Here is a 24,078-nt window from a genome sequence, read left to right on the forward strand (position 1 = left end):
TCATAAATACTAGTGCTGGGAGTGGATTCCTTCCTCCTTGTGTCCTCTGTAGAAAGGTTCACCGACACACACCGCCCCCTCAGCTGCTGTATCATGAGCGACCAGAGAGACTAGGGAAGTATGTAGACACCCTACTGAGATCAGAGCCACACCATGCCGGGCACTGCACAGACAGACCCTGCCCAGATGATCTCACCGTCTACATAGACCAAGGGTGGGAGGGGAAAGTGAATTGCACAGGGTCACGCAACCTGGCAGTGGCAGAGGTCAGGCATAGAGGCGTCACCCACTAAGCCACGCTACCTCTCCCGTTTACAGGCTGTTCCATTTTTAACTGGACAGAGCATCTAGCCCCATCCACATAGAAGCCTCCCAGGCCAGGGTGGTTCAAACAGGATGGCATTTAGGCATTGCCTCTCCGCTGTGGGATTCTGCTCTCTTTATCCCTTTTCCCTTTCCCTTTGCAGGGGGAAGCTGGCCCCACTGGTGCTCGTGGCCCTGAGGGTGCTCAAGGCCCCAGAGGTGAATCTGGTACTCCCGGCTCCCCTGGACCTTCAGGAGCATCTGTAAGTAACTGGCCCCTTTGTGCCATGGCAGATGGGTGGCCTAGCCGGGGGGGCTCTTGTCCTTAATTGCCCCCAAGCCTTTGGGGGGGGGGGTAAGGGCTATAGTCACAGAGAAAGGAGAAAGCCCGCCCAGGTGATGAGTTACCTGAAGAACCCCTGTCCCTCAGGAGTGCAGGGTCCCCACCCAGTTTAACACCTCCAAATACGACCCCTTTCTGGTCTCGTATCTTTTCTCCTGCCCCAGTCAGCCAGCCTCATTTGGCGTCACACTCACTCCCACCATGAGTGATATAGGGAGTATTAACCTCATTTTACCAGTGGGGAAACTGAGGCACGCTGGACTTGAAGGTCTAGATCCTCAAAGGTATTTAGGCCCCTAGTTCCCACCCAAATCAAAGGGAGTTAGGGGCCTAAATACCTTTGAGGATCTGGGCCTAGCTGACTGGCAAAAGGAGACACAGGAAGAGCACTGTCTACTAGACCATTCTTCCTCCTCCTCCATTAGCATTCCTGATCTCTTCCCCCTGCATTGTGGCAGGAGCCACCACTCCCGCCAGCAGTCGTGCCTGATCAATTGTAATCTAGATCCAGCTTCCTTTCCTAGCGGGTTCCATTACCTGAACTGTCCCTCCAGGGCCTCAATATATTTTAACCCTGCCTTTCCCCTGCTGCAGCCTGTCAGGGCTTGCTCCGGCCCCTCCAGCTGTTAGTCTGATTGATACCTGTCACTGCAGGGCATTAGCCTTAGTCACAGCCCTCTTACCCTTTCCCCAGAGGGGAATTTGTGGAGTAATTCTTTCCCTGCTGAATTCGCTCCTGTTTCTTTGGTGGAACCTACAACAGCTCCCCTTGAGACCCCATAGGACCTCCCTGGCCCACTGGAAAGGGATTTGCTAGTCGCTCATTGATCTTCTCCTTGCTTCTAGGGTAACCCCGGAACTGACGGCATCCCTGGCGCTAAAGGATCAGCTGTGAGTAGGACTTGGCCTTGACGCCCAAGGGGAAGTGGGGAATTCAGTGGGGGGGACCGAGCCTGCAACAGCAAAGCGGGTGGGGGTTCCAGTCGCCTTGGCCCAACTCAGTAGGTACATCTGCCCCTGCCGTGGGAATTAATGCCGCATGAATATGCTGAGCCAAGGGATGTGGTGGATTCTGGGCTGCAGGGCGAGGGGACAGCTGTACTCTTCGCTTGTACCTCCTGACCGCCACCTCCTCTGTGCTGTCAACAGGGCGCTCCTGGAATTGCCGGTGCCCCCGGGTTCCCTGGGCCACGTGGGCCTCCCGGACCTCAAGGTGCAACTGGACCTCTGGGTCCCAAAGGTCAGACGGTAAGAACCTGGGGGAGCAGGTCTGTAGCAAAGAAGAGCGCAAAGAAATGCCGCGTCCCCCTTCCATACAGCACAGCCTCCCCATCCCGATACCACAGCCTATCCCCGGTGCTGACCCCCCCCATGCCACAGTCTGTCCCTGGTGCTGACCCCCCCCCAAGCCACAGCCTGTCCCCGGTGCCGACCCCCTCATGCCACCGTCTGTTCCCGGTGCCAACCTCCCATACCACAACCTGTCCCCGGTGCCGACCCCCCCCATGCCACAGCCTATCCCCGGTGCTGACCCTCCCCCCCCAAGCCACAGCCTGTCCCCGGTGCTGACCCCCCCAAGCCACAGCCTGTCCCCGGTGCCGACCCCCTCATGCCACAGTCTGTTCCCGGTGCCAACCTCCCATACCATAACCTGTCCCTGGTGCCGACCCCCCCCCATGCCACAGCCTGTCCCCGGTGCTGACCCCTCCATGCCACAGCCTGTCCCTGGTGCTGACCCCCCCATGCCACAGCCGGTTCCCGGTGCCAACCCCCATACCACAGCCTGTCCCCGGTGCCGACCCTCCCATGCCACAGCCTCCCCACCCCGATACCACAGCCTCCCCCTGGTGCCAACCTCCCCATGCCACAGCCTGTCCCCGGTGCTGACCCCCCCATGCCACAGCCTGTCCCCGGTGCCGACCCCCCCCCACGTGCCACAGCCTCCCCCTGGTGCTGACACCCCCCGCAACACCACAGCCTTCCCCCAGTGCCGACCCCCCGACGCCACAGCCTCTTCCTGGTGCCGACCCCCCCCACAACATAGCCTCCTCCCGGTGCTGACACCTCCCCTTCCCCCGCCACCACAGCCTCTCCCCGGTGCCGACCCCTGCCAATGCCACAGTCTCTCCCCAGTGCCGACTTCCCGCCCCCGATGCCACAGCCACCCCCGGGCCACATTCTCCTCCCACTGCCACCTTCCCCTCTCACATACCACGGATTCCACCTGACGGCATCTCCTATCCCCCATGCCAGACACTGCTCGTGATGCCGCTTACCCTTCCCTTTGCCACAAATTCTGCCCTGGGCTGCTGTTCTAGGCCATGTGCCCCAAATCCCCCTCCCCCTGCCATGTGCCCCGGGGAAAGGGATCAGCGTACGCCATCGGATATTTCAGGGTGTGCAAACACCACTCCCTTGGAAATCCACACCCGAGCGGCATTCACGGCCTGCAGAGACATACCTGGAGGAGCGTGTGGGCTCTGGTCCCATGGGACGATGAGTGACAGCTCTCTCTTTCTCTGCAGGGAGACCCCGGCATTGCAGGCTTCAAAGGTGAACAAGGTCCCAAAGGTGAATCGGTGAGTATCCAGCAAACCAGCTCAAATGTGATCTACGGTCTGACGAATTCCTGTGATTAATAGTCATGGGCCATCCAGCACGAATCCAGTGGTGGGCAGTTGTGCCCTCGCAGATGCCCCCTGGATGTAACCCTCCAGCCCACGCCCGCAGGTCCTCTGGGCAGGACTCTCAGGCGCTGAGCACAGAATGACAACCTTCTCCTCCCAAGCCTTGGGCCCTAACAGCAATGTACAGGATACGTCCTGACCTAGTCTCTCCAGGAGAAACGTGGTTAACATAGTGAGTGACACATACTGCCCCAAAGACCTGATGGCCTAACCAGTGCGGGAGGAAAGAGAGAGGAAACGTGTTGCCTAAAGTCACCAGCAGAGCCCTGAACAGAATCCAGATATTCTGAGTTCCAGTCCAGTGCTCTAGCCACTAGGCTGCCCTGCCTCCCCAGGGTGTAGTTTGAATCCCATCCCTTGACTGTACTGGGTAGCCCTCATTCCCCCATGCACCTGTTCCCCGCTTCACGGCACGCTTGGCAGAAGAGAGAGTCTCTCCCGCAGTTAATGAGCCTTTTCCCCTAAATGGCCCCTTGGCTAGCAAGCCCTGCCGGGCCCTCGCGCTGAACTCACGGAAGGGAAACAATAGGCACCCTGTTGCATTTAGCCTCTGCCTCCCAGAACTTCTCTGCTAGGCCAAGAACATTCTCTCACCGCTCCATTAACCAGCCTGAATACAATGGGGCCAGATCCTCTGCTGGTGTAAATCAGCTCAGCTCTGACTTCTGAGGAACTATAGCTGATTTACACCAGCACAGGATCTGGCCCACCCTGCAGGACCCTTGTGCTGATGGGCGGTCACAAACAGTTCAGAACTGCATTGTGCTCCTGTTTAGAGAGAGACAATGGCTTGAGAGGTGGATCTGGCCAGAGTTCCTTCTACGTTGCTATTATTAAACAGCTCTAAGAGGCTCTATCTGAGATCAGGGCCTCACGGCGCTAGGGGCTGTACGGGCAGTCCCTGCCATGGGGGAGCTTGCAGTCGAAGCAAACCAGACAGAGGTTAGTAGAGGAAATGGATGCAACTTGCCCAAAGTCACACAGCAGAGCTGGGAATAGGACCCTAGTCACTTGGCTCCGAGGGCCAGGCCCCACCCACTAGACCACGCTGCCTGCCTGCAATGCACATGCCTCAGCTGATAGGAGATAGAGGCCATGTACCGCAGTGGCTGGCACAGGAAGGTCCCTCGCACTGTCCTACGCGCCGGGTGAGAGGACGAGAAAGCCTAATGCATGCTCTCCTTGTGTCCCCCCACAGGGCCCCGCAGGGCCACAGGGAGCACCCGGCCCGGCTGGCGAAGAAGGCAAGAGAGGTGGCCGTGGTGAGCCCGGTGCTGCTGGGCCTGTCGGAGCCCCCGGAGAGAGAGTAAGTGCCATCAGCATCATGCTTCCACGCTGGAGGCACCACCATGCTTGGCAGCCTGGAACGGGACAGAAAGCCGGTGACAGCCACCGTGGCACGAGCCCTGGGATACACAGGGCAATGGCCGTGGTGGCAGGATCCCCAGGAGCCAGGGTGTAAAGGCCACCCGGAGGGGTGAGCTGCAGGATCGGCAGCCCCTGTGATGTGAGCCCATCATGGTGCAAGCCCCCGGCATTCATGGTGTGTCCGCTACGTGGGATTCGCAGTGTAACGCCCACCCCAGGGCGAGCCCTGGAACTCCCAATTCAGAGTGAGCTCAGCTATAGGTGTGTGGCTTGGAGTGGGGACTGCTGAGATCATCCATCTCCTTGGCCTGTACAGTACCGGGAAACTAGTGGAGGGAGCATAGTGGTACCTAATACCTTGATGCCACCCTTGTCGTCTCCTCCTTCCTAGGGCTCTCCTGGAAACCGTGGCTTCCCAGGTCAGGATGGTCTCGCTGGGCCCAAGGTGAGTGAAATCACTGCCCCTGTTCAATGAGCAGAATATGGGGGTAGCAAATGATCTAGGGGTCACCTGCCATAGACTCAGCCTAGGCATCTTACTGTCCTGGGAGAGGCTGGACAAAAAAGGCACCTGGGTGGAATTTATAGGCAGAGGAACATCCCCTGCCCTGGGGTCTGGTGCAGTCCACCCAGGAGGAGGGCCGCTCAACCGTCTGCATGACTGCTTGGGTCAGCTCGGCAACATCTGCCCCCAGAACCGTTCCTGAGCAAAAAGAAGGCGCCCCTAACATAAGGCACTGGGCTCTGTCTGGAAAGAGCCAACTTCCTGCCCTCTCTGAGCGCCCAGCTGTGGTTTATATATGTCCCTTCTTTCCCAGCATGCCTTGCCCCCAGGTGGGATTTGCCATAGGGCTGCCATGGTGGACTCCATTTCCCAGCCTGCCCTGCTCTCCTGGTTCTGAAGTAGAGGCTGAGAGGAGAGGGGGTTGGAGACTACAGAGGTAGTATGAGATCAGTTCATTGCCCATGTCTCCTGTCTCCCAAGTACCTTTCGAGGCTGGATTGGGCTGGCTCCGAGGAGTTCCCATCCCAGTCCTCAAAGGGCCAGTGCACCTTTTTACAGGGATCGACCCAACACACAGCAGCCTTAGTCACGTTGATTTCAGCGGGAGCCAGATTGGGGCCCATAGCAATTACACGCTAAGGCCTCTTTCGTCAGCCCAGCCTGTCCCCAGCCAGACTGGTTGTGGTGCAGCCTCCGGCCCCTGGGTGCCCCCTAGACTTGGGTTGGCTAACGTGTATGTCTTCCTTATCCCCGAACAGGGTGCCCCTGGCGAACGTGGTCCCGCTGGCCTTGGGGGGCCTAAAGGAGCCACTGGTGATCCTGGACGTCCCGGAGAACCCGGCTTGCCTGGCGCGAGGGTGAGAATGAAGGGGAGATGGCATCAGCTTCCAGCCAACCTTGGCCTTGACAACTGGGACTGAAAGGGTTAAGATGTTTAGAGAAAGCAACTTTATTTGGGATGGGGGTGGGGGAGCAGAAATGGAACCCCAACTTCCCATGCTTCTCATAAAAACATAAGAATGGCTATACTGGGTCAGACCAAAGGTCCATCCAGCCCAGTATCCTATCTACTGACAGTGGCCAATGCCAGGTGCCCCAGAAGGAGTGAACCTAACAGGTAATGATCAAGTGATCTCTCTCCTGCCATCCATCTCCACCCTCTGACAAACATGCCTCCAGAGAACCCAAGGCATCACTCTGCTAATGACCCACCCACAGGGTTGGCATGCGGTGCTGCCAAGAACGCCAGCTGTTTGCTCTTCAGCCAGAGTCTAGGCAGGAGACGGCACGTGGGTACCAGTAAGGGGAAGCACTGGCTGTCAATGGCCCTGAATAAGACTTTTGGGGGGCGGGGGGGAGGGGATGTCGAGAGCTGGGTTTCGGTGACGGCCCCCCTGCCCCTTGCAGATACATAGCCACGTTTCCCAGCGTTGGGTATTGCAGATATTGTCAAAACCAGGAGGCGCCTATCACTGAAATCCCAGAGGTTTGGATGGACCTTTTCCCTTTGCTAGCCAGCGCTTTATCACCGATGTCCCATCTTCTGCACATGTCGCTCTCTCAAGGCACCAGCAGGTGGCACCAACCATAACAGCCCGGGTGCCACTGGGGCGCACTCCCCTCTGAGCCTTTGGCAGGTGGTAATAAGGGAATGTGCAGCCCTGCAGCCCAGCGACAGGGGGCGCTCCAACCGTGCTGAGCCCTCCCTGCCAGACTCCAGGGTAACTGGCTGCTGCAGGAGTCTCCTGGCTGGTGACGTGACCCAGTGAGGCTGAACCATATAGGGGCAGATCCTCAGAAGGACACTGAATACTGTATTCAAAGCATCCAGCCCCAATGACTCCCCCTTGAGAGTCACACTCCTCCCCTCCCCCGCAGTGGAGATAATTCCCACGCCCGGGCTCCTCTAGGCATGACAAAGGCTCTGTTCTTTTTCTTTGCATTCCAGTAGCACCCAGAGGCCCTAACGGATCAGGGCCAGGCGCTGCACAGACGCACAGTGAGAGATGGTCTCTGTCCCAGCTGAGATCAGGGCCCCGTGGTGCCAGGCGCTGCACAGACACACAGCGACAGACAGTCCCTGCCCCAGCTGAGATCAGGGCCCTGTTGTGTAGTGTGCAGCAGAGGTATCCCCTCCTCCAAAGACACGGGAGAATTGACTGCTGTTTCAATGTCTCCTAAGTGCCAGTAAAACAAGCAGGAACAACCAGCACAGAGCAGAGCTAGTGCAGGGACCCGCAGGAAAGTCCTAACTCCCTGCCTCCTTCTTTCCATCAGGGTCTCACTGGGCGCCCTGGTGATGCTGGTCCTCAAGGCAAAGTCGGTCCTTCTGTAAGTGAGACTCCTCTTCCTTCCTGGGTTGGGCTCTGAGGGGCACTGAATTAAGGGGGTGCTGAGTTTGGGGAAAGGGCTAGGAGGTGGCTTCTGAGTTTTGGGAGGTACTAGGTGGGCTCTAAGTTTTTGGGTGTATATATTGGACATTGGGGGTATTGAGTGAGTGTTGAGATTTGGGGGTACTGGGTGGGGGCTGTGATTTTGAGGGTACTGAGATTTGGGGAGTACTGGGTGGGGGCTGAAATTTGTGGGGATATTTGGAGGGCACTGATATTTGGGGGTAGTGGGTGGGGGCTGTGATTTGGGGGTATATTAGAGAGTGGCTATGATTTGGGGGGATATTGGGTGGGCACTGAGATTTGGTAAGGGATATTGGGTGGATGCTGTGCTTTGGGGGGTGCTGGGTGGGGCCTGTGATTGGGGAGTGGATATTAGGGGGGTGCTGTGCTTTGAGGGGTATTGGGTGGGGGCTGTGATTGGAGTGGGGATATTGGGTGGGTGCTGTGCTTTGGGGGGATATTGGGGTGGGGATATTACATGGGGGTTGTGATTGGGGAGGGGATATTAGGTGGGTGCTGTGCTTTGGGAGGTGCTAGGTGGGGGCTGTGATTGGGGAGGGGATAATGGGTGGGTGCTGTGCTTTGGGGGGTGCAGAGGGGGGGCTGTGATTGGGGAGGGGATATTGGGTGAGTGCTATGCTTTGGGCAATGCTGGGGCAGGGGGCACAGATATTTTGGGGAAGAAGCACTAATGCATGTGTTTGTGTGCTATGTGCTAGCAGGCGTGTTCCAGGGGAGCGTGGCTAAGTGGTGGGTGATCATGGGACTTTCAGAATGCCCCCTGGCAATGTGCGCCCCTCCTGGGACAGGGCAGTGCCTCGTAATGCCAAAAACAGCACAGCCTTAACTCAGCGCTTTGCTGGGGGGAACGAAGCCCCCACCCTTTGGCACCATTGGTGCCTGAGCCTTGAGTGCAGAATGCAACAGTTGATGGGACATCCAGCACTTTTGCCCAGACTAAGCCGCAGGTTCCTACAGGCTGCATGTGGGGCTGCTCAGAGTGCAAGAGGGAGATCATCCACTAACGTGCCAACCTCTGTGCCTCCCTGCAGGGTGCCCCTGGTGAGGACGGTCGCCCTGGCCCGCCAGGTCCACAAGGTGCTCGCGGGCAGCCTGGCGTCATGGGTTTCCCAGGGCCAAAAGGTGCTAATGTAAGTACACGTTCCTGAAGTGGTACCCCACCCCCCAGGCCCCCCTCCCACCAGGCAGCGTGGGCCAAGGGACAGCACCAATGAGGCCACGGGGGATGGAGAATCTTGCAGTGGCAGTGGGCCCCCCCGCAGTCCATCTCTGCAGTCCATATACACATGTACAGCCCTGCGCCAGGGGTAGCTTGTCGTGAGCTTTGCCACTGAGTCGGTCATCGGGCAAAGGAGGAATGAGAGGCCCAAAGCAAAGGACCCTGGGAAATCCCCCAGTTGGCGCCAATGTGTCCAGGTGCCCCGTGGAGCTGCTGTTTCTTCAGCTCAGCCAGAGCGGAGCCAGGACTGGGCTAGCCCCAGCTCCATGGACCCCATTTGTATCACTCCTGCTGACGTCAGTTTGGACAGCTTCTGCTAGTGGAGGTGACCTGCCGCATCCCCGAGCCTGTTCTGGTCACATCGGAGCCTCGTTCACCGTGCCGTGTGTTCTCTTCTCTCCTAGGGCGAGGCTGGTAAAGCTGGAGAGAAGGGATTGCCCGGCGCTCCTGGTCTGAGAGTAAGTGGGTTTATCTTCCCCGCCCCCCTCTATTACAACACAGGCTGACACCCCATGGAGAGATCCCAGCCCTTCCCTGCAGGCAGCCACGCCCAGAATCAGACTCTGGTCAGTCAATTTCCCAGGGGGCAAGGCAGGATTGCTCCCCTTTGCACTTTTAATAGAAGGCTCTCCAGTCTAGCTTCAAATATCCCCCACCACAGGGGTCCCTGCACTGCTCCTGGGAGATTCCCTCCCAGTTTTGCCCCTGGCTGGCAGAGATCTTGTTTTAGGAGTGTCACTTAATCGATGTGTGACAAAGGCAGCATTGGGAGCCCCATTGTACAGATGGAAACAGGGCCGGATAGATTAAGTGACTCAGCCGGGCCGAGCCAGGAATTGAACTCAGCACCCTCCTCTCTCAAGGAGCGGCGTTTTGATTTTTCAGAATGTGGTGGGTGCACCAACGCCCTAGTGATACGGGGCCCAGGTGAGAGCCCAGCTGGATGGACGGACAACTGGATAAATGGACAGATAGATGGAGAAATCTACTGCTGCCTAGTCCGTTGCAACAGGAGCAGAGAAAGATTGCGAGGTCCCGGGGTGGGATTTTAAAAGCACTGCAGTCTGGTAGCTAAAAAGGGCTCACTGATCAATGCCCTGGGGGTTTCTTTTCTCTCTAGGGTCTTCCTGGCAAAGATGGTGAGACAGGAGCTTCTGGCCCCCCCGGACCTTCCGTGAGTACTTGCTGCTAGAAGGAAATCAGCGAGGCTGGTCTCTCTAGCCACAATACAGAGATGGACCTGGGCAGCATGGCTGACCCATAGGCTGGTCACAGAGACTGGGATTTCTTTCCTGTAGAGCAACCCAGACTGGGAGACCCCATTACACTAGATTGGGGGATCTGCCCCTTTCCCAGTTCCAAACTGGGAGACCCTGCCCCTTGCCCAGTTACCCCAGACTGGGGGACCCTCCTCCTTTACCAGACTGGAGGATCATTTCCCAGTTCACCCAGACTGGGGGTCTTGCCTCTTTCCCAGTTCGCCATACTGGGACCCTATACCACGCCTGGTCAGTGAGTTGCCAGTCTACACTTCACTCAATAACGGGTGGATGGATGCTGAGTGGAATCCGGTTGCAATGTAGAACCCACATGTTCCCCAGGGCACTCTGGGTTTAATTTTTTTTGCCAGAACCTGGCTGCTCTAACATAGGGGAACCTGGTTTAGAGAACAAATCAAAGTAAAACAAACCAGGCACATCACAGATATCCGACTTCAAGGGCTACCACACAGGGTGGGTGTCCTGGATGACATGTCCGGTCCCATCACGGGCACCGTAGCCCTGTCCTATCACTGGTGTCATCTCCCCATTGGGCCCTAAATCTGGGGTCAGGACCAGATGTAGTTTATGCTCACAGTTCTCCCTTCCTTCTGCAGGGACCTGCTGGAGAGAGGGGTGAGCAGGGCTCGCCAGGTCCTTCTGGCTTCCAGGTGAGTAGGAGTGATGCCTTTTAACCCTTTTGCAGTGTGGGGTCGGGGCAGTCCTGTAAATACCTGCACCCCGAGTTCCATCCCCCTAAACAACCCGGAGCTCGGGCCTGCTCAGTGTATCTCTGTTGGAGGCTGTAGACACATGTATCAGCCCTAGTGCCAGCAGGCTGGCTGCTTCCAGGAGCGGATGCCACATGTGCCAGATCCAGAATCCCAGCTGGGCCCTTTGTCACCCAACACATGATCTGAACATGCCCCACAGCCCAGAGACTGAGGATGTGTCTACACTGCATACTAAGCCTGGGCTGTGACTCGGGTTTGAGCCCATGCCCCCCTTCCATCTACACGCAAATCAGTCTGACTCAGGGCAGCAAGCACCCGGATCCTAGGACCCTGCTCGGGGGTGTGGGTCAGAGCCCAAGTCCTGCTGTGAATCGAGGCCCTGTCATTCTGCAGTGTGGATGCAGTTCAAGCCACAGACCCGAGTCAGAAGGTCTGCGTAGTGTGGACGCGTTAACGTGGCTCTGAGATCCGGTCCCAGCAATTGAAAACCCAGGTTTACAGTGCAGTGTGGACGCTCAAGCGCAGGCTTGGAAACACTGAGTCCACAAGCCCGAGGCCCACAGACCCGGGTTTCCAGTGCAGTGTGGACATGAGCAACCTACGATCACGGCTAACCTCTCTGCACTGCTTCCTTTTAGGGACTCCCCGGCCCCCCAGGTCCTCCAGGCGAAGGTGGCAAGCCAGGAGATCAGGTGAGTTCAGACCCCATCCCAGAGCCTCCTTAGCTCCTCACTGCAGGCCATGAACAGAGCTGCCATGTGAGCTGGCAACTGAGTCCCCTTTGCAAGGAGGAGGGTTCCCCTGGAGTTTAGTCCCCTGGTGCCGGCGCTGAGTCAGGGAGGTTCAGCCCACCTGGCTCAAGCCACCCTGAGGGAAACGCCTGAGTCACTGAAGAAGCCAGATGACCACTAAACTTGGGGCTCTGTCAGACTCAGCATGCTGCCCTCCTGTCACCACCCCCATCTAGGGTTTCCTGGGCCACCTCGGGAGCGAGACAGTGCGTGCGATGCACCAGGCCCAGACTGGTCCCCTTGCACCGCTCGAAAGCTGCTAGTCAGAAACAACCCTCGCTCGCACGTTGCTGCCAATTTGCACGTCCGCCCGGTCTGAGTCAAATGACAGCCAGAGTCTCCCCCAGGGCAAACTCACCCCACCGCACCTGGGAAGAGTGGGCCCTGCTGTAGGTCTGTTCCCATCTTCTCTCTGCATGGGGTGGTGCGTCTCTGGCTAGGGAAGAAGCTCTATTGCCCAGGAGCCTCCCTCTCGGAGTGTAACTGCCGTCTCCCCCTTCTTGCTCTCCATAGGGCGTCCCCGGAGAAGCTGGCACCCCAGGCCTCGTGGGTCCCCGAGTAAGTACTATCCGTCCTCCGGGTCGCAGAGCCGGAAGCTCAGCAGCCGGGTTATTATTATTTATTAGGTGTTAAGGCAGCGCCTAGGAGCCCCTGTCCTGGACCAGGAGCCCATCACGCTAGGTGCTTTATTAGCTATATTACGGTAGTGCCCTGGAGCCCTTAGCATGAATCAGGACCCTGTTGTCCTAGGTGCTATACATTATTATTGCTACGTATGCTATGTATTACAGTATCACTACGGAGCCTTAGTCATGGAACAGAGCCACATGGTGCTAGGTGCTGTACATTAGTTGTTAGGTGTATTACGGTAGTGCCCAGGAGCCCTAGTCACGGAACAGGGCTGTATGATGCTAGGTGCTGTACATTAGTTATTAGGTGTATTACAGTAGTGCTCAGGAGCCCCTGTCCTGGACCAGGAGCCCATCACGCTAGGCACTGTACAAACCCAGAAGAAGAAGACTGCTGTTGTTCTTGGCCCTGTATCTGCTGCTCATGGTCTCAGCACCTGTTGCATCTCCGCTAGCATCGCCCCGAGCGCCCCTTCCACCATTAACCGCCCCCTCCAGGGCACTGGCAGCAAAACGGTAAAAAGCCACCTTTCAGTTTTGGTCTCTCCATTTTTGGGTGCCCTGTTTAACCCCCCGGTATTTCTACAGCACCTTCCAGGCAATCCCAGAGCATCTACCAGGCAGCCGTGAGGGAACATTCACCCAGCGCTGATACGCAGCCACCTCTGCATATCACCGTGTGATAAAACCAGCAGGACCCTTTAATTGCGCCGGCCAGTCCCCAGCTGTGACCTCTCCCTAACAATGTCTCTTTCCATGGCAGGGTGAACGTGGCTTCCCAGGTGAACGTGGCTCTCCAGGTTCACAAGGTCTGCAGGGCCCTCGAGGGCTCCCTGGAACTCCTGGTACCGATGGACCCAAGGTAGGTTCCCTTGTGTAACCCGGGCAGCTCTTTGTCTCTCTCTCATAGCAGATTCAGTCCTAGCTGCTGTGTCCTGGCTGAGAGAACCGGTCCTTTAGCTTTGACATGTGAGGCTCAGGCTTTCAGCTCTAGAGGGCCACGGTTCAATCCCCACCCGGGGTGGCATCATACCGATCGCCAGGATGAGATCTTGCCCTGGGAGGGGGACAGGAAAACTGACTTTAGCAGCTGCAGGCTTTGTGGGCATCATGTTTAAAAGGGCCTCAAAGGGCTGGGCCCCTAAGCATCCTGTCTGTCCGATGGGAGAACGTTCCACCAGGGCAGAGCCTCGCATGGCCTGGGACAGAGCAGCCCAGGCTGACTGCTCAGCCTTGCTTGATTGCTATCATAGTGCAGCTCCGTGCATGTGAAGAGGGCGTGGCCAATCCTGCCCCGTCTGCATCACCCAGAGCATGGCTTTCCCAGTGCAACTCCTCCCCTACAGCGGCACTTAAAATGGGAGTTGATGAGTCCACCTCATACTCTAGCTTTAGGACCTTGACTTAGGAAACCACTGGAGCTACAGTCCAGGGGTTCTCAACTTGGGCCATGAACGGTGGCAGTGTCGTGACTATCCTTTCCTTCCCGTTTTGCTGGCGGGTAGGGAGTTCCAGGATGGTCGGGGGTAATGTGGAGAATCACTGCTCTAGCCCCCCCCCCAGGCCCAGTGATGGGGGACAGCAGCTCCCTCAGGATCCGGAAACATGCAGCTGTTCAGTGACCTCGCTGTGTTTCTCCACTCTAGGGTGCGACTGGTCCATCTGGCCCTACTGGTGCCCAAGGTCCCCCTGGTCTGCAAGGGATGCCCGGTGAGAGGGGAGCAGCTGGTATTTCTGGACCAAAGGGAGACAGGGTAAGTAGCACCTTCCCCGGGACTTCAGGGGTCAGGTATTGCACAGGGCAGACAGGCATACACGCAGGGCTGGATTCCCGACGGGTGAGAGCTATGGAAGATGTAATGATTGCAATGTCGTGATGCTGATTTATAGACGCTGGGAGTTGGCCCCATTGACTTCAATGGAGCTATGGGATCTAGCCACGTTCATGTGAAGAAGGGGGGATATGGGAAGGAGAACCTGCCCACCCAGCACTGAATATATTTGGCCTCAGGGATGTCAACCTTAATGCAGAGAGTTCAGACCCATAGACCAGGGGGACACAACATCAGCGGCTTCCATCAGATCTTTGGAAGTGCTAAGCAATTTCCAGCTGTTGCAGGAGCATTGGTGAACCTCGGTCCCACCTAGCCCCGACCTGTGGCATGCAATAGCTTGGTCTTCTGTGGGCCGTGATACCTGGGTCTACTTTCGGTTGTTGGGTGTAGAGTGCCGGGTGGTATGGGTGGCCTGTGACACACGGGAGATCAGGCTAGATGATCTGTGGTCCCAGACTCTAAGCATTTCTATCACCTGCAGCAGGTGAAAGACCGTCTGCCAATCAAACAGCCTAAGCCCCCATTGGTTCTTGATCATTCTCTGGGATCTCTTCGCTGCCCTCTCTGAGCTGATGGGGCGGGGGAGGGGCTTGTGGCCCATTGTTGCCCTGGGATGGTTCGGCCGTACTGGCGGCTGGGTGGTAACGTCTCTCTGATCTCCTCCCACAGGGTGATGTCGGCGAGAAAGGCCCAGAAGGAGCTCCCGGCAAGGACGGCGGAAGAGTAAGTAGAGGGGAAGGCCTCACTTGCTCAGATGGTCACGGGGACTGAGTGAACATGCAACATCCCGGCCATCTGCCTGTCTAGCTACGCAAGCAGCTGACCCTGGGGACATATGCTGGAGGGTAGCTTAAAGGTCAGGCAGAGAGCTGCGGCTGTGTGGAGACCAGGCAGAGCGCTACAGCGGTCAGGGAACAAGCGGTCACGGTGTAGCAGTGAGAAAGCCCTACTGGCCAGGAAGAGTAGCGGCAGAGTGGGAATTGTCAGGGAGCTGTCGCAGTCAGGTAGAGTTGTAGAAGTGTTGCAGGGAGGCAGGCAGTAGCTGGGTAGCACGCAGAGCTGGAGCAGTCTAGGAGTCAGGCTGTAGCAGCATAGCTGGCAGAGAGCAGTAGCTGGGTAGCAGTCACACACAGCTGTAGGAGTACAGCAGACAAGCTGTAGCCGGTTCACGGGCAGGGAGCGGTAGCGGGGTAGCAGTTGGGCTGAAGCTGGGTAGCAGTCAAGCAGAGCTGTAGCCTCATTGCAAGCAGAGAGCTGGAGCAGGGTAGGAGTCAGGCTGTAGCAGTCAGGCAGAGCGGTAGCCACGTGCTGGAGCAGTGTAGGAGTCAGGCTGTAGCAGTCAGGCAGAGCTGTAGCCACATGCTGGAGCAGTGTAGGAGTCAGGCAGAGCTGTAGCCACATGCTGGAGCAGTGTAGGAGTCAGGCTGTAGCAGTCAGGCAGAGCGGTAGCCACATAGCTGGCAGAGAGCTGGAGCAGGGTAGGAGTCCAGCTGTAGCCATGTAGCAGTCTAGCACAGTTGTAGCTGCATAGCAGTCAGGCAGAGCTGGAGCTAGGTAGCATTTGTCAGGCTGTAGCAGGCAGAGGGTTATTACTCCCTTGCTGTTTTAAAACCGATCCTCAGGGTTTTGAGGCATGGCCCTCCATGCTGCAGAGAAGCCAGCGAACCTGGAAGGTCTGGGTTCAGTCTCTGACACTAACCCAGCCCCTGGCTCACACTGGGCTCTGCCCTGCACACACAGGCAGCAGGTGCTCTTCACAGCCATCTGCTCACCCTCCTCTCCCTCTTCCCTTTCCCAGGGTTTGACAGGTCCGATCGGTCCCCCTGGCCCTTCTGGTCCCAACGGCGAGAAGGTAAGAACCCAGGAACTCTGCATGACGCCTGGCTGGGGGCAGTCAGTGCAATGGTGGGAGGGCATAAAGAGCAACGTTCACTGCTCAGACCCCATGGATTTCCCAGCCTCTCGGTGACGAAGGTCTGTGCTCCTCAGTGACTCCCCCCAGGTGTACATAGATCAGGCTGCCGGAGCCAGAGATACTGCAAGAGCCATAGCCCAGCTGGGAGGGTCACTGGGCTGTGGGAGGGGCCTTGGCATGTGGGCGGGGCTTCAGGGCACAAGCTGAGCCAGTGCCATGTAGGGTTGCCAGGCGTCTGGTTTTCGACTAGAAAGCCTGGTTGAAAAGGGACCCTGGTGGCTCCAGTCGGCAGTGCAGTGGGGCAGGCAGGCTCCTATCCCTACCTGGTTCCGTGCGACTCCTGGAAACAGTGACGTGTCCCTGTGGCCCCTAGGCAGAGGCGTGGCCGGGTGGCTCCACGCACTGCCCCCACACCAAGCACCGGCTCCGCGGCTCCCATTGGCCCGGAACTGTGGCCATTGGGAGTTGCAGGGGTGGCACCTGTGGGCAGGGGCAGCATGCGGAGCCGCCTGGCCCCTCTGCCTAGGAGCCAGACATGCTGGCTGCTTCTGGGAGCCACCTGAGGTAAGTGCCGCCTGGAGCCTGCACCCCTTACCCCCTCCCACACTCCAAACCTCTCGGCCCCACCCTCCTGCCTGGAGCCTCATCCCCCACCAAACCCCACAGCTCGCACCCCTAGGTGGAGCCCTCACCCCCCACACCCCACCCCCTGGCCCTAGCCCTGAGCCCCCTCCCACACCCCAACCCCCTCATCCCCATCCCAGAGCCCCCACACCCCCAGCTGGAGCCCTCACCCCCAAACCCCCTGCCCCAGCCTTGAGCCCCCTCCTGCACCCCAAACCCCTCATCCCTGGCCCCACCCCAGAGCCCACACCCCCAGCCGGACCTCTCACCCCTTTCACACCCCAACCCCCTGCCCCAGCCCGGTGAAAGTGAGCCAGGGCTGGGGAGAGAGAGCAATGGAGGGAGGGGCCTTGGAGAAGGGGTGGGGCAAGTGTGCTCGGCTTTCTGCAATCAGAAATATGGCAACCCTGGTGCCATGGGGAGAACTTTGAGCTGGGGGGTGGGGTGGGGGAGTCCTCAGGTTGGAGTGTGGGCAGGTTATGGGGGAACGAGGGAACGGAGGGGCTGGGGGAGCGGCTTCGGGAGCATGGGTGTGTCTTGGAGCTGGAGGAGGGGCTTGAGAGGAAGCTCAGGCTGTAGGTGGAGCTTGAGATCTGGGCAGGGCTTTGGGGTCTGGAAAGATGGTAGGGATGGGGCTGGGCTCAGGCCAAGCAGGGGGTGCAGAATGCGGAAGGTAAACTGAGGCTGTGGAAGCAGGAAGAGCCGAGTCCCACATGATCTACAACCTCTGGCGCCATATCCCCCTGACTGCTCTCACATCTCTTTCTTTCTCCCTGTTTAGGGTGAATTGGGTCCCCCAGGCCCATCTGGTGCTGCCGGCGCTCGTGGCGCCCCGGTAAGTGTGATGCCAACAATCTTAGGTCCCCAGACCTTGGTTCACACAATGGGACTGAGACCTTTGGCCGGGGGGCGGGGTCTGTGCCCCTCTCAATTCAGAGACCACCCCCGGGGAATTCGCCGGCTTCCCCATTCTTGCCAACATTGCTCTGATTGATGGGGATAGCCGCCAGAGGCCCCGCTCATTGTGCTAGGTCAGGGGAGTCGTGACCCCCTGTGCATGGGGCTCAAAAACAGGTGTCAAGAGTTCGAGACCACCCGACTAAATAGGGGTTGGGTGCCAGCTACATGGGAGAGGCTCCTGGGGAGTGTCCCCAAATGGACAAGGTCGAGAACCAGGGTGCTAGATGCTGTACAGACATGGAAGCACAAAGATGCCTCCTGCCCCATAGAGCTTGCTGTCCAGGTTGGGGTGTTTCCTGCCTGGGCCCCCCATTTAACCCCAGTCCTTTCTGTTTCAGGGTGATCGTGGTGAGCCTGGAGCCCCTGGCCCTGCTGGATTTGCTGGACCTCCCGTGAGTAAAGCCATGTTTGCTGACCCTTGTCGTCCAGGTTCCTTCTCTATCCCGCCCCTCAATAGCCATGTTCCCGTAGTGATGACTGTGCCACATGCCCAGCACCAGGCACCTGTCTCGCAGAGAGGCCACGTCTCACCGTGGGTGCTTTTTCTTCCCTTCCTAATGCAGGGCGCTGATGGCCAACCCGGCGCTAAAGGTGAACAAGGAGAATCTGGCCAGAAGGGAGACGCTGGGGCCCCGGGTCCACAGGGTTCTTCCGGTGCTCCTGGTCCACAGGTTGGTAAAGCCAAGTCCCGCTCCTTCCCCCATGACCCCACTGGGAAGGCAGCCTGAGAGAGTGGGGGCTGGCCAGAGATGAACCATCCTCGGGAAAAGGAGCCCAAGAAAGGACAGAGCTTTGCTTTGAAAATACGCTGGCCACTTGCAACGGGTCAGAACCTAGGATCTGGGTCACTGATTTATCCCAGCTGAGGGATAAGGGTTTGAAATGGCTGATGCCCCAGCAATCCCTCACCCTGATTTTCCCTTTCATGGGGGAGCCTGGATTCAGTTTGGAATAAACCCTCAGAACCGGCCCAGGAGAGAGGGGGCAGGATCCCTGCCAGAGGGTCGCCCCCTCTCTCTGCAATGGCTGTGCCCTATTCCAAGGTTACACGCACACCAGGGAGCAAGGGTGGCAGTTTCACTGCAGCCATGAAGCCCTCTGGGAGCTTGGAGGGCTGGAAAATACCCTCCTACCTGAGTATCCTCTGCTGCATATCCCCACAGACAAGGACTCCCTTCCCCATTTTACATGGTCCCTAGGGATGTTTGATCCAGGTCAATTTCCCTCTTTTCCCTCCCTCCCCCCGTCGGATGGGGGAGACCATCATGAAATGCCCCAGCTGTGAAGGGCGCCCTCTAGGGGACATATGGCTGCAGCCAGCGGCACACCCAGCCATGGCAACCACTGCCAGAGGGGACAGAGCTGGGTGCGGGAAGGAAGGCTCCACGAGGACAGAGAAGGGGGATCTCACTAGAGACCATCAGGGTCAGAGAGAGGGCCTGGCTGCTACTCATCTCCAGCTGGAAGAGAAATACTCGCCCATTGGTACAAAGGACCAGTCCCTTTGCCAAGACCATGGGTTGATTTCCTGCAGTCCATTCGGGATCTAACCTGCTTCTTTTTCCTTCTTAGGGTCCCACTGGTGTGACTGGTCCGAAGGGAGCTCGAGGTGCGCAGGGACCCCCTGTAAGTACCATCCAAGTCCTTCGACACCTTGGAGACAGGCACCAAGTGCCAGAGCTCAGCCTGGCTCCTGCCCAAGGGCTGTGCAGCAGGTTCTAGCTGGGCCGGTATTGGCCTGCCATGCACGGGCTGAGCAAGGCAGCGGGGAAGCTGAGACAATCACAGCCCAGGCAAGGGCGACGGCTGCCAAATGGGCTCCATCCTCCTTGTGCATGTCAGTGAATTGCAGGCCAGGAGGCAAAATGCCCCTGCCTCGCCATCGGGACGATTTCGGAATGGGCCCAGGGAAAGGGGTGGCTGTATTGGTGCCAGCTTGGCACCTCGCTATGCAGTACAGGCTCCTGCCTGCCAGTGGGCTAGTGGGCTTTGCTCGTTGCTCTGCGGCACGGGGCCCAGATCCCTGCCAACCCACGAGCCAGGGGACTTCGCTGCAGCCCTTGAGTTCTAATGATGCTGGAAGGTTCAGCCCTGGGGGACAGCAAAGGCCTTGCCTGAACTGCAGCTCTGCCCAAGTATCCAGTAGGGTTAAGCACTTAGTCTGCTTGAAGAACTCGCCCTCCCAAGCTGGCCAGTCATTTGCACCAACACACGGAGCGGGTGCTTTCCCCCCAGCCCCATACTCCATGCACTCCACCCCTCTCTGGGACGAATCCACCATTCTGGCTCGTAAAGCTCAGACCTGTTAATGGTGGGGAACCACACCCCTCTCTCCAGGAAGGGCAAGGACTGGGGTGCTGTATTTACCCTTCTCTTTCTCCCTTCCTTATCCAGGGAGCCACCGGATTCCCCGGCGCTGCAGGACGTGTCGGCCCTCCCGGCCCTAATGTAAGTTCAGGAACATCCAGCATCGGTTCCACCTTGGCGGGGCCTATGTTTGGGTTTTGGAAGGGAGACGGGACATAAGCTACACTTTGACCATGGGAGAGTTAGATGGTCCATTCCCTGGGGCAGTTTTGTCCCTTGTGACCTACTGCAGGGTTTCCTGCATTCTCCTCTGAAGCAGCTGGCACTGGTCACTGCAGGAGAAAGGAGACTGAGCTGGACGGACCCACTAATCTGACCCAAGCTGGCTGTCCCTGTGTTCCTGGTCTGCTACCGCACCGGCATGTTGCTCCAAAGAGAACAAAGAACGGTGCATCGAACCAAAAGAGCTTCCCCACATTTCTAACATATGAACCAGGGAGTTCCTGCCCTTTCATAGTTTTCAGTAACTTTGGGGGCTTTTATTCCCCCAAAACAAATTTCTGCTGTGACCTGATGAGGGTCCCTGGTACTTTGTGCTCTTGACGGGTGGAAAATCTCTCCTACACGATAGGATACCGTGAGTTTTTCTCTGATAAGGAGATGGATTGACCTCACTTTGAGATGGTTGGCTGTTGCGATGAGATGGGAGGGGAAGGTGCAGGGGCTGGTGAGTCTTCATGCGGAGAAGGATACTCTGGGACTCAGATGGCCTATGGCACCTAAGTGCTCTTCATCGATTGATTAGAAGACAGAATTACTTATTGGCCTTTGCACCAGGGTGAAGAGCATCCCCCATGCTCACCAAATCCTTGCATTTCTCTTCTAGGGTAACCCAGGCCCCGCTGGCCCACCAGGTGCTTCTGGCAAAGATGGTCCCAAGGGCGCTCGTGGTGATGGGGGCCCACCGGGCCGTGCTGGTGACCCTGGTCTCCAAGGCATTGCCGGTCCTCCTGGTGAGAAGGGAGAGTCCGGGGAAGATGGCCCACCTGTAAGTTTTCATGTGCATGTTGCCTTGTCTTTGACTGCACAATAGTTACTACCTAGTGCAGCCTCTGCTGGATTTTACCTCCCGCCTCTGTCTTTTCCAGGGAGCCGATGGGCCACCCGGTCCTCAAGGTTTGGCAGGCCAGCGAGGTATTGTCGGTCTTCCCGGCCAGCGTGGTGAGAGAGGTTTCCCAGGGCTGCCGGGTCCCTCCGTAAGTAACTTTACCTTGCGAGGTCAAAGCCAGGCAGAGTCAGACTGTGCCAACCCAGCTCACAAAGTTCGCTCGGGCCCTATAGCTGAAGTGGTTCTGCACAGCTTATTTCTCTGCAGAGGTGGAATGAAGTGGATGTGCTGAGAGCGCTAAAGTGAGAGGGTCAGAGCAGATCCGTGGGTCTAGGCTCTTTCCTTACTGGGAGCCTGTGAAGGTACTTCCCAGGCATGTGCTGCCTGCTGGTGCACCCTGCACTAAAAAAGGTGTCCAGCTGGAAGGGAAGAGCAGCGAGTTCAGTCCTCCAGGGGTTGCCTAGAGGGGCCTCTCATGATCAGCTGCCGGCAAAACCAGCAAGAGTAGTTGCTCGAGCACCTAGAAGGGCAAGAAGCAGGTGGAGGCCAATCAGGACCCAGCAGGCCATAATAAAAGGAGTCGTTGTGTCTACTATGCGCCAGTTTTGGGTGAAGTCAGGACAGAAGCTGTCCCTGCCTTAACCCAAGTAACCTGGCTCCCTCGGGGTCTAACCTCGGTGATGTTTGCTTCGGATCTCTGTGACGGGCTATTATATATGATAGGAACTTTAATGCCTGGGCGGGTATCGTGAGTTCAGCATTAATTTGTTTCCTGCAGCGAGCCTGTTCTGCAGAGCCCTTGTGACAACAGATAATGCTGTCAGGCATCTCTTCTATCTAGCCGTAAAGAAAGGGAGGTTGAGCATGACACCCCTGGACATGCTCCTGATGCCCAAGTCTAGAGCCCATGGACTAGATGGATAAAAGAGACAATTTGAGATCAGAGGGAATTTAAACCAAAAGAACCTTTTTTGGACAGTGTCGTTTCAAACAATTCAACATCGATTAAACCAGGAAATTCAGCGTTAAGGTCCCACAAACATCCTTAACTCTGCCCTGCATCCCCCCACCCCATTGTGAATCACGGAGATTCAAGTCTGGGATAAGCCCCGGGGAAGACAGCCAATGAAAAACTAACTAATAAATGAGCCGTAGAGGAAATTCACCCTCGTGCAGAGGGACCACGCAACATTTCTGCACAACTTACATCCCACTGCAGGGCTTGTGAATGACTGGACTGGTCTCTATACCTTGTGCTAAATTTCACCCTATATGCATTTGTCATCTCCTCTATATTGAGCATGTCATGGAGCCTAGAAGTGCTCTCGGACTGGGTTGACAGCATGTGTATATTTTAAGAGTGGAAAGCACTTCCGTTCTCAGCACTTCCAAACCTCACCAGCTTTTGGGTGCACGGGGATGATCACTAATGTTATAGGCCCCTATTCTCCATTGCCCGGCACCTTGTGCTGTCACTAACACCCGTGCAACACACTGCTAACTCAGAACAGTTAAACTTTGTTTCACTAGGAAGCTGGTGAAGCACTGGAATGCGTTACCTAGGGAGGTGGTGGAATCTCCATCCTTAGAGTTTTTTAAGGCCCGGCTTGACAAAGCCCTGGCTGGGATGATTTAGTTGGTGTTGGTCCTGCTTTGAGCAGGGGATTGGACTAGATGACCTCCTGAGGTCTCTTTCAACCCTGATATTCTATGATTTGCACCCATCTTGCTTGGATGTCATTCATGACTCAAGGTGCTGATCAATGGAGAATCTGCCCCGTATTCTTCACTGAGATTTCAGATAGCCCCTGTACATTACTTTTGTCCATAGGGTCCAATGAGGGAGGCGCTGCCTCTTCAGAAATCATTGGAGGGAGTTAGCATGTTCCAGGCAATGCTCAGCACCCCTCAGGGTCTGACCTATATTAAATTCAGTTGTCCACCCATCATCTCTCACTATTAGAGGCAGTGCGGAAGCTGGTTGCTTCCCCACTGAAAATGTGGAGTTTTCAAGGAAAAAACTAGAACTGAACATCTTCAGCTGACCAGGTTTTCGGGCATTCGAGGACAATTCAAAATTTTCCACCAAAAGCGGATGATTTTCGGGAACGAATCTGTTGCTTTGTAAACCTCAATTGTGTGTCAAAAAGCCCATTTTGGTGGACAGGTTTCAAACAGCCCCTATTCAGCATACCCCTTGGCACAGCGGCTCCTCAAGGCCTATCGAACGCAGGACCTCTGGAGTCCATGTCGTGAGATATGCAATGACCAACACAAGTGAGAGACTCCATTGGAAGGACAATGCCGGCCATTAGCTTACGTGGCCTATTTCATAAGTGGCCAGCCTGAGGTAAAACCATTCTGCTCCACCAGGAGAGCCTCGCTGCAACTTTCAGGCAGGAAGGATGCTCAGGCCTGATCCAAAGCCAATGGAAAGACTTCTGTTGAGTTGGGTCAGAAGGTCGTGGGGTCAGGTTTGGCTTTAGGATGGAAGGTATTTTATGACCCTGACAGGGGGGCTAATTGTCAGGAAAGTGACGGTGCAGAAGCAGCCCGTGTGCTGCACGGGGATCAGCTCACTTGGATTGTTTCTGTTCTTGACCCTCTGCTTTAGGGTGAGCCTGGCAAACAAGGAGCCCCTGGAGGTGCCGGCGACCGTGGGCCACCTGGTCCTGTGGGCCCCCCAGGTCTGACTGGTCCCTCTGGTGAACCTGGGCGTGAGGTAAGCAACAAAACTGGCTCGGCGTGTTAACAGCCTGGAAACAAAGGGAGACGCGTTTCCACAGCCAGATTCTAAGAGCCGCAAGGCTGGGTGGTGTGAATCAGTCATCGGGGGCACTTCTCAGCCTTCGGCCTCATCCCGTTCCCATGGTGACGGCTGGATAGTATGGATCCCCCTTCCCTGGGTGTAATCCAGATTCCCCTTCCCCAGGGGAGGGCCAGGAACGTGGCCTCACTAGTGCTGGCTGCCCTGGGACAGCCCAGTTCCTAGTTCTCCGGTTCTAGAACTCACAGGAGCCTTGCACGGGGTGCTTTGTTTCACCAGCTGTCTGTGCAGCCAGCTCCTTTGCCCAGGT

The 24,078-nt window shown here is 57.0% G+C and overlaps 1 protein-coding gene across 2 annotated transcripts in view; it reads left to right on the forward strand.

Moving 5' to 3' along the window:
* The window catches only part of COL2A1 (collagen type II alpha 1 chain), a 63,745-nt gene that overhangs the window by 28,357 nt on the left and 11,310 nt on the right, over positions 1 to 24,078 (forward strand). For both annotated transcript variants that reach the window (XM_038378088.2, XM_038378089.2), the window contains 26 exons: positions 468 to 566; positions 1,493 to 1,537; positions 1,796 to 1,894; positions 3,172 to 3,225; positions 4,532 to 4,639; positions 5,093 to 5,146; positions 5,965 to 6,063; positions 7,484 to 7,537; positions 8,652 to 8,750; positions 9,244 to 9,297; positions 9,960 to 10,013; positions 10,716 to 10,769; positions 11,471 to 11,524; positions 12,137 to 12,181; positions 13,016 to 13,114; positions 13,899 to 14,006; positions 14,757 to 14,810; positions 15,886 to 15,939; positions 17,408 to 17,461; positions 17,925 to 17,978; positions 18,150 to 18,257; positions 19,159 to 19,212; positions 19,981 to 20,034; positions 20,780 to 20,941; positions 21,042 to 21,149; positions 23,616 to 23,723. In XM_038378088.2, coding sequence (XP_038234016.1) covers positions 468 to 566; positions 1,493 to 1,537; positions 1,796 to 1,894; positions 3,172 to 3,225; positions 4,532 to 4,639; positions 5,093 to 5,146; positions 5,965 to 6,063; positions 7,484 to 7,537; positions 8,652 to 8,750; positions 9,244 to 9,297; positions 9,960 to 10,013; positions 10,716 to 10,769; positions 11,471 to 11,524; positions 12,137 to 12,181; positions 13,016 to 13,114; positions 13,899 to 14,006; positions 14,757 to 14,810; positions 15,886 to 15,939; positions 17,408 to 17,461; positions 17,925 to 17,978; positions 18,150 to 18,257; positions 19,159 to 19,212; positions 19,981 to 20,034; positions 20,780 to 20,941; positions 21,042 to 21,149; positions 23,616 to 23,723 — 1,989 coding nt within the window. The remainder of the gene's footprint in view (positions 1 to 467; positions 567 to 1,492; positions 1,538 to 1,795; positions 1,895 to 3,171; positions 3,226 to 4,531; positions 4,640 to 5,092; positions 5,147 to 5,964; positions 6,064 to 7,483; positions 7,538 to 8,651; positions 8,751 to 9,243; positions 9,298 to 9,959; positions 10,014 to 10,715; positions 10,770 to 11,470; positions 11,525 to 12,136; positions 12,182 to 13,015; positions 13,115 to 13,898; positions 14,007 to 14,756; positions 14,811 to 15,885; positions 15,940 to 17,407; positions 17,462 to 17,924; positions 17,979 to 18,149; positions 18,258 to 19,158; positions 19,213 to 19,980; positions 20,035 to 20,779; positions 20,942 to 21,041; positions 21,150 to 23,615; positions 23,724 to 24,078) is intronic.

Source organism: Dermochelys coriacea, chromosome 20, assembly GCF_009764565.3.
Source record: "Dermochelys coriacea isolate rDerCor1 chromosome 20, rDerCor1.pri.v4, whole genome shotgun sequence".
Taxonomy (NCBI): Eukaryota; Metazoa; Chordata; order Testudines; family Dermochelyidae; genus Dermochelys; species Dermochelys coriacea.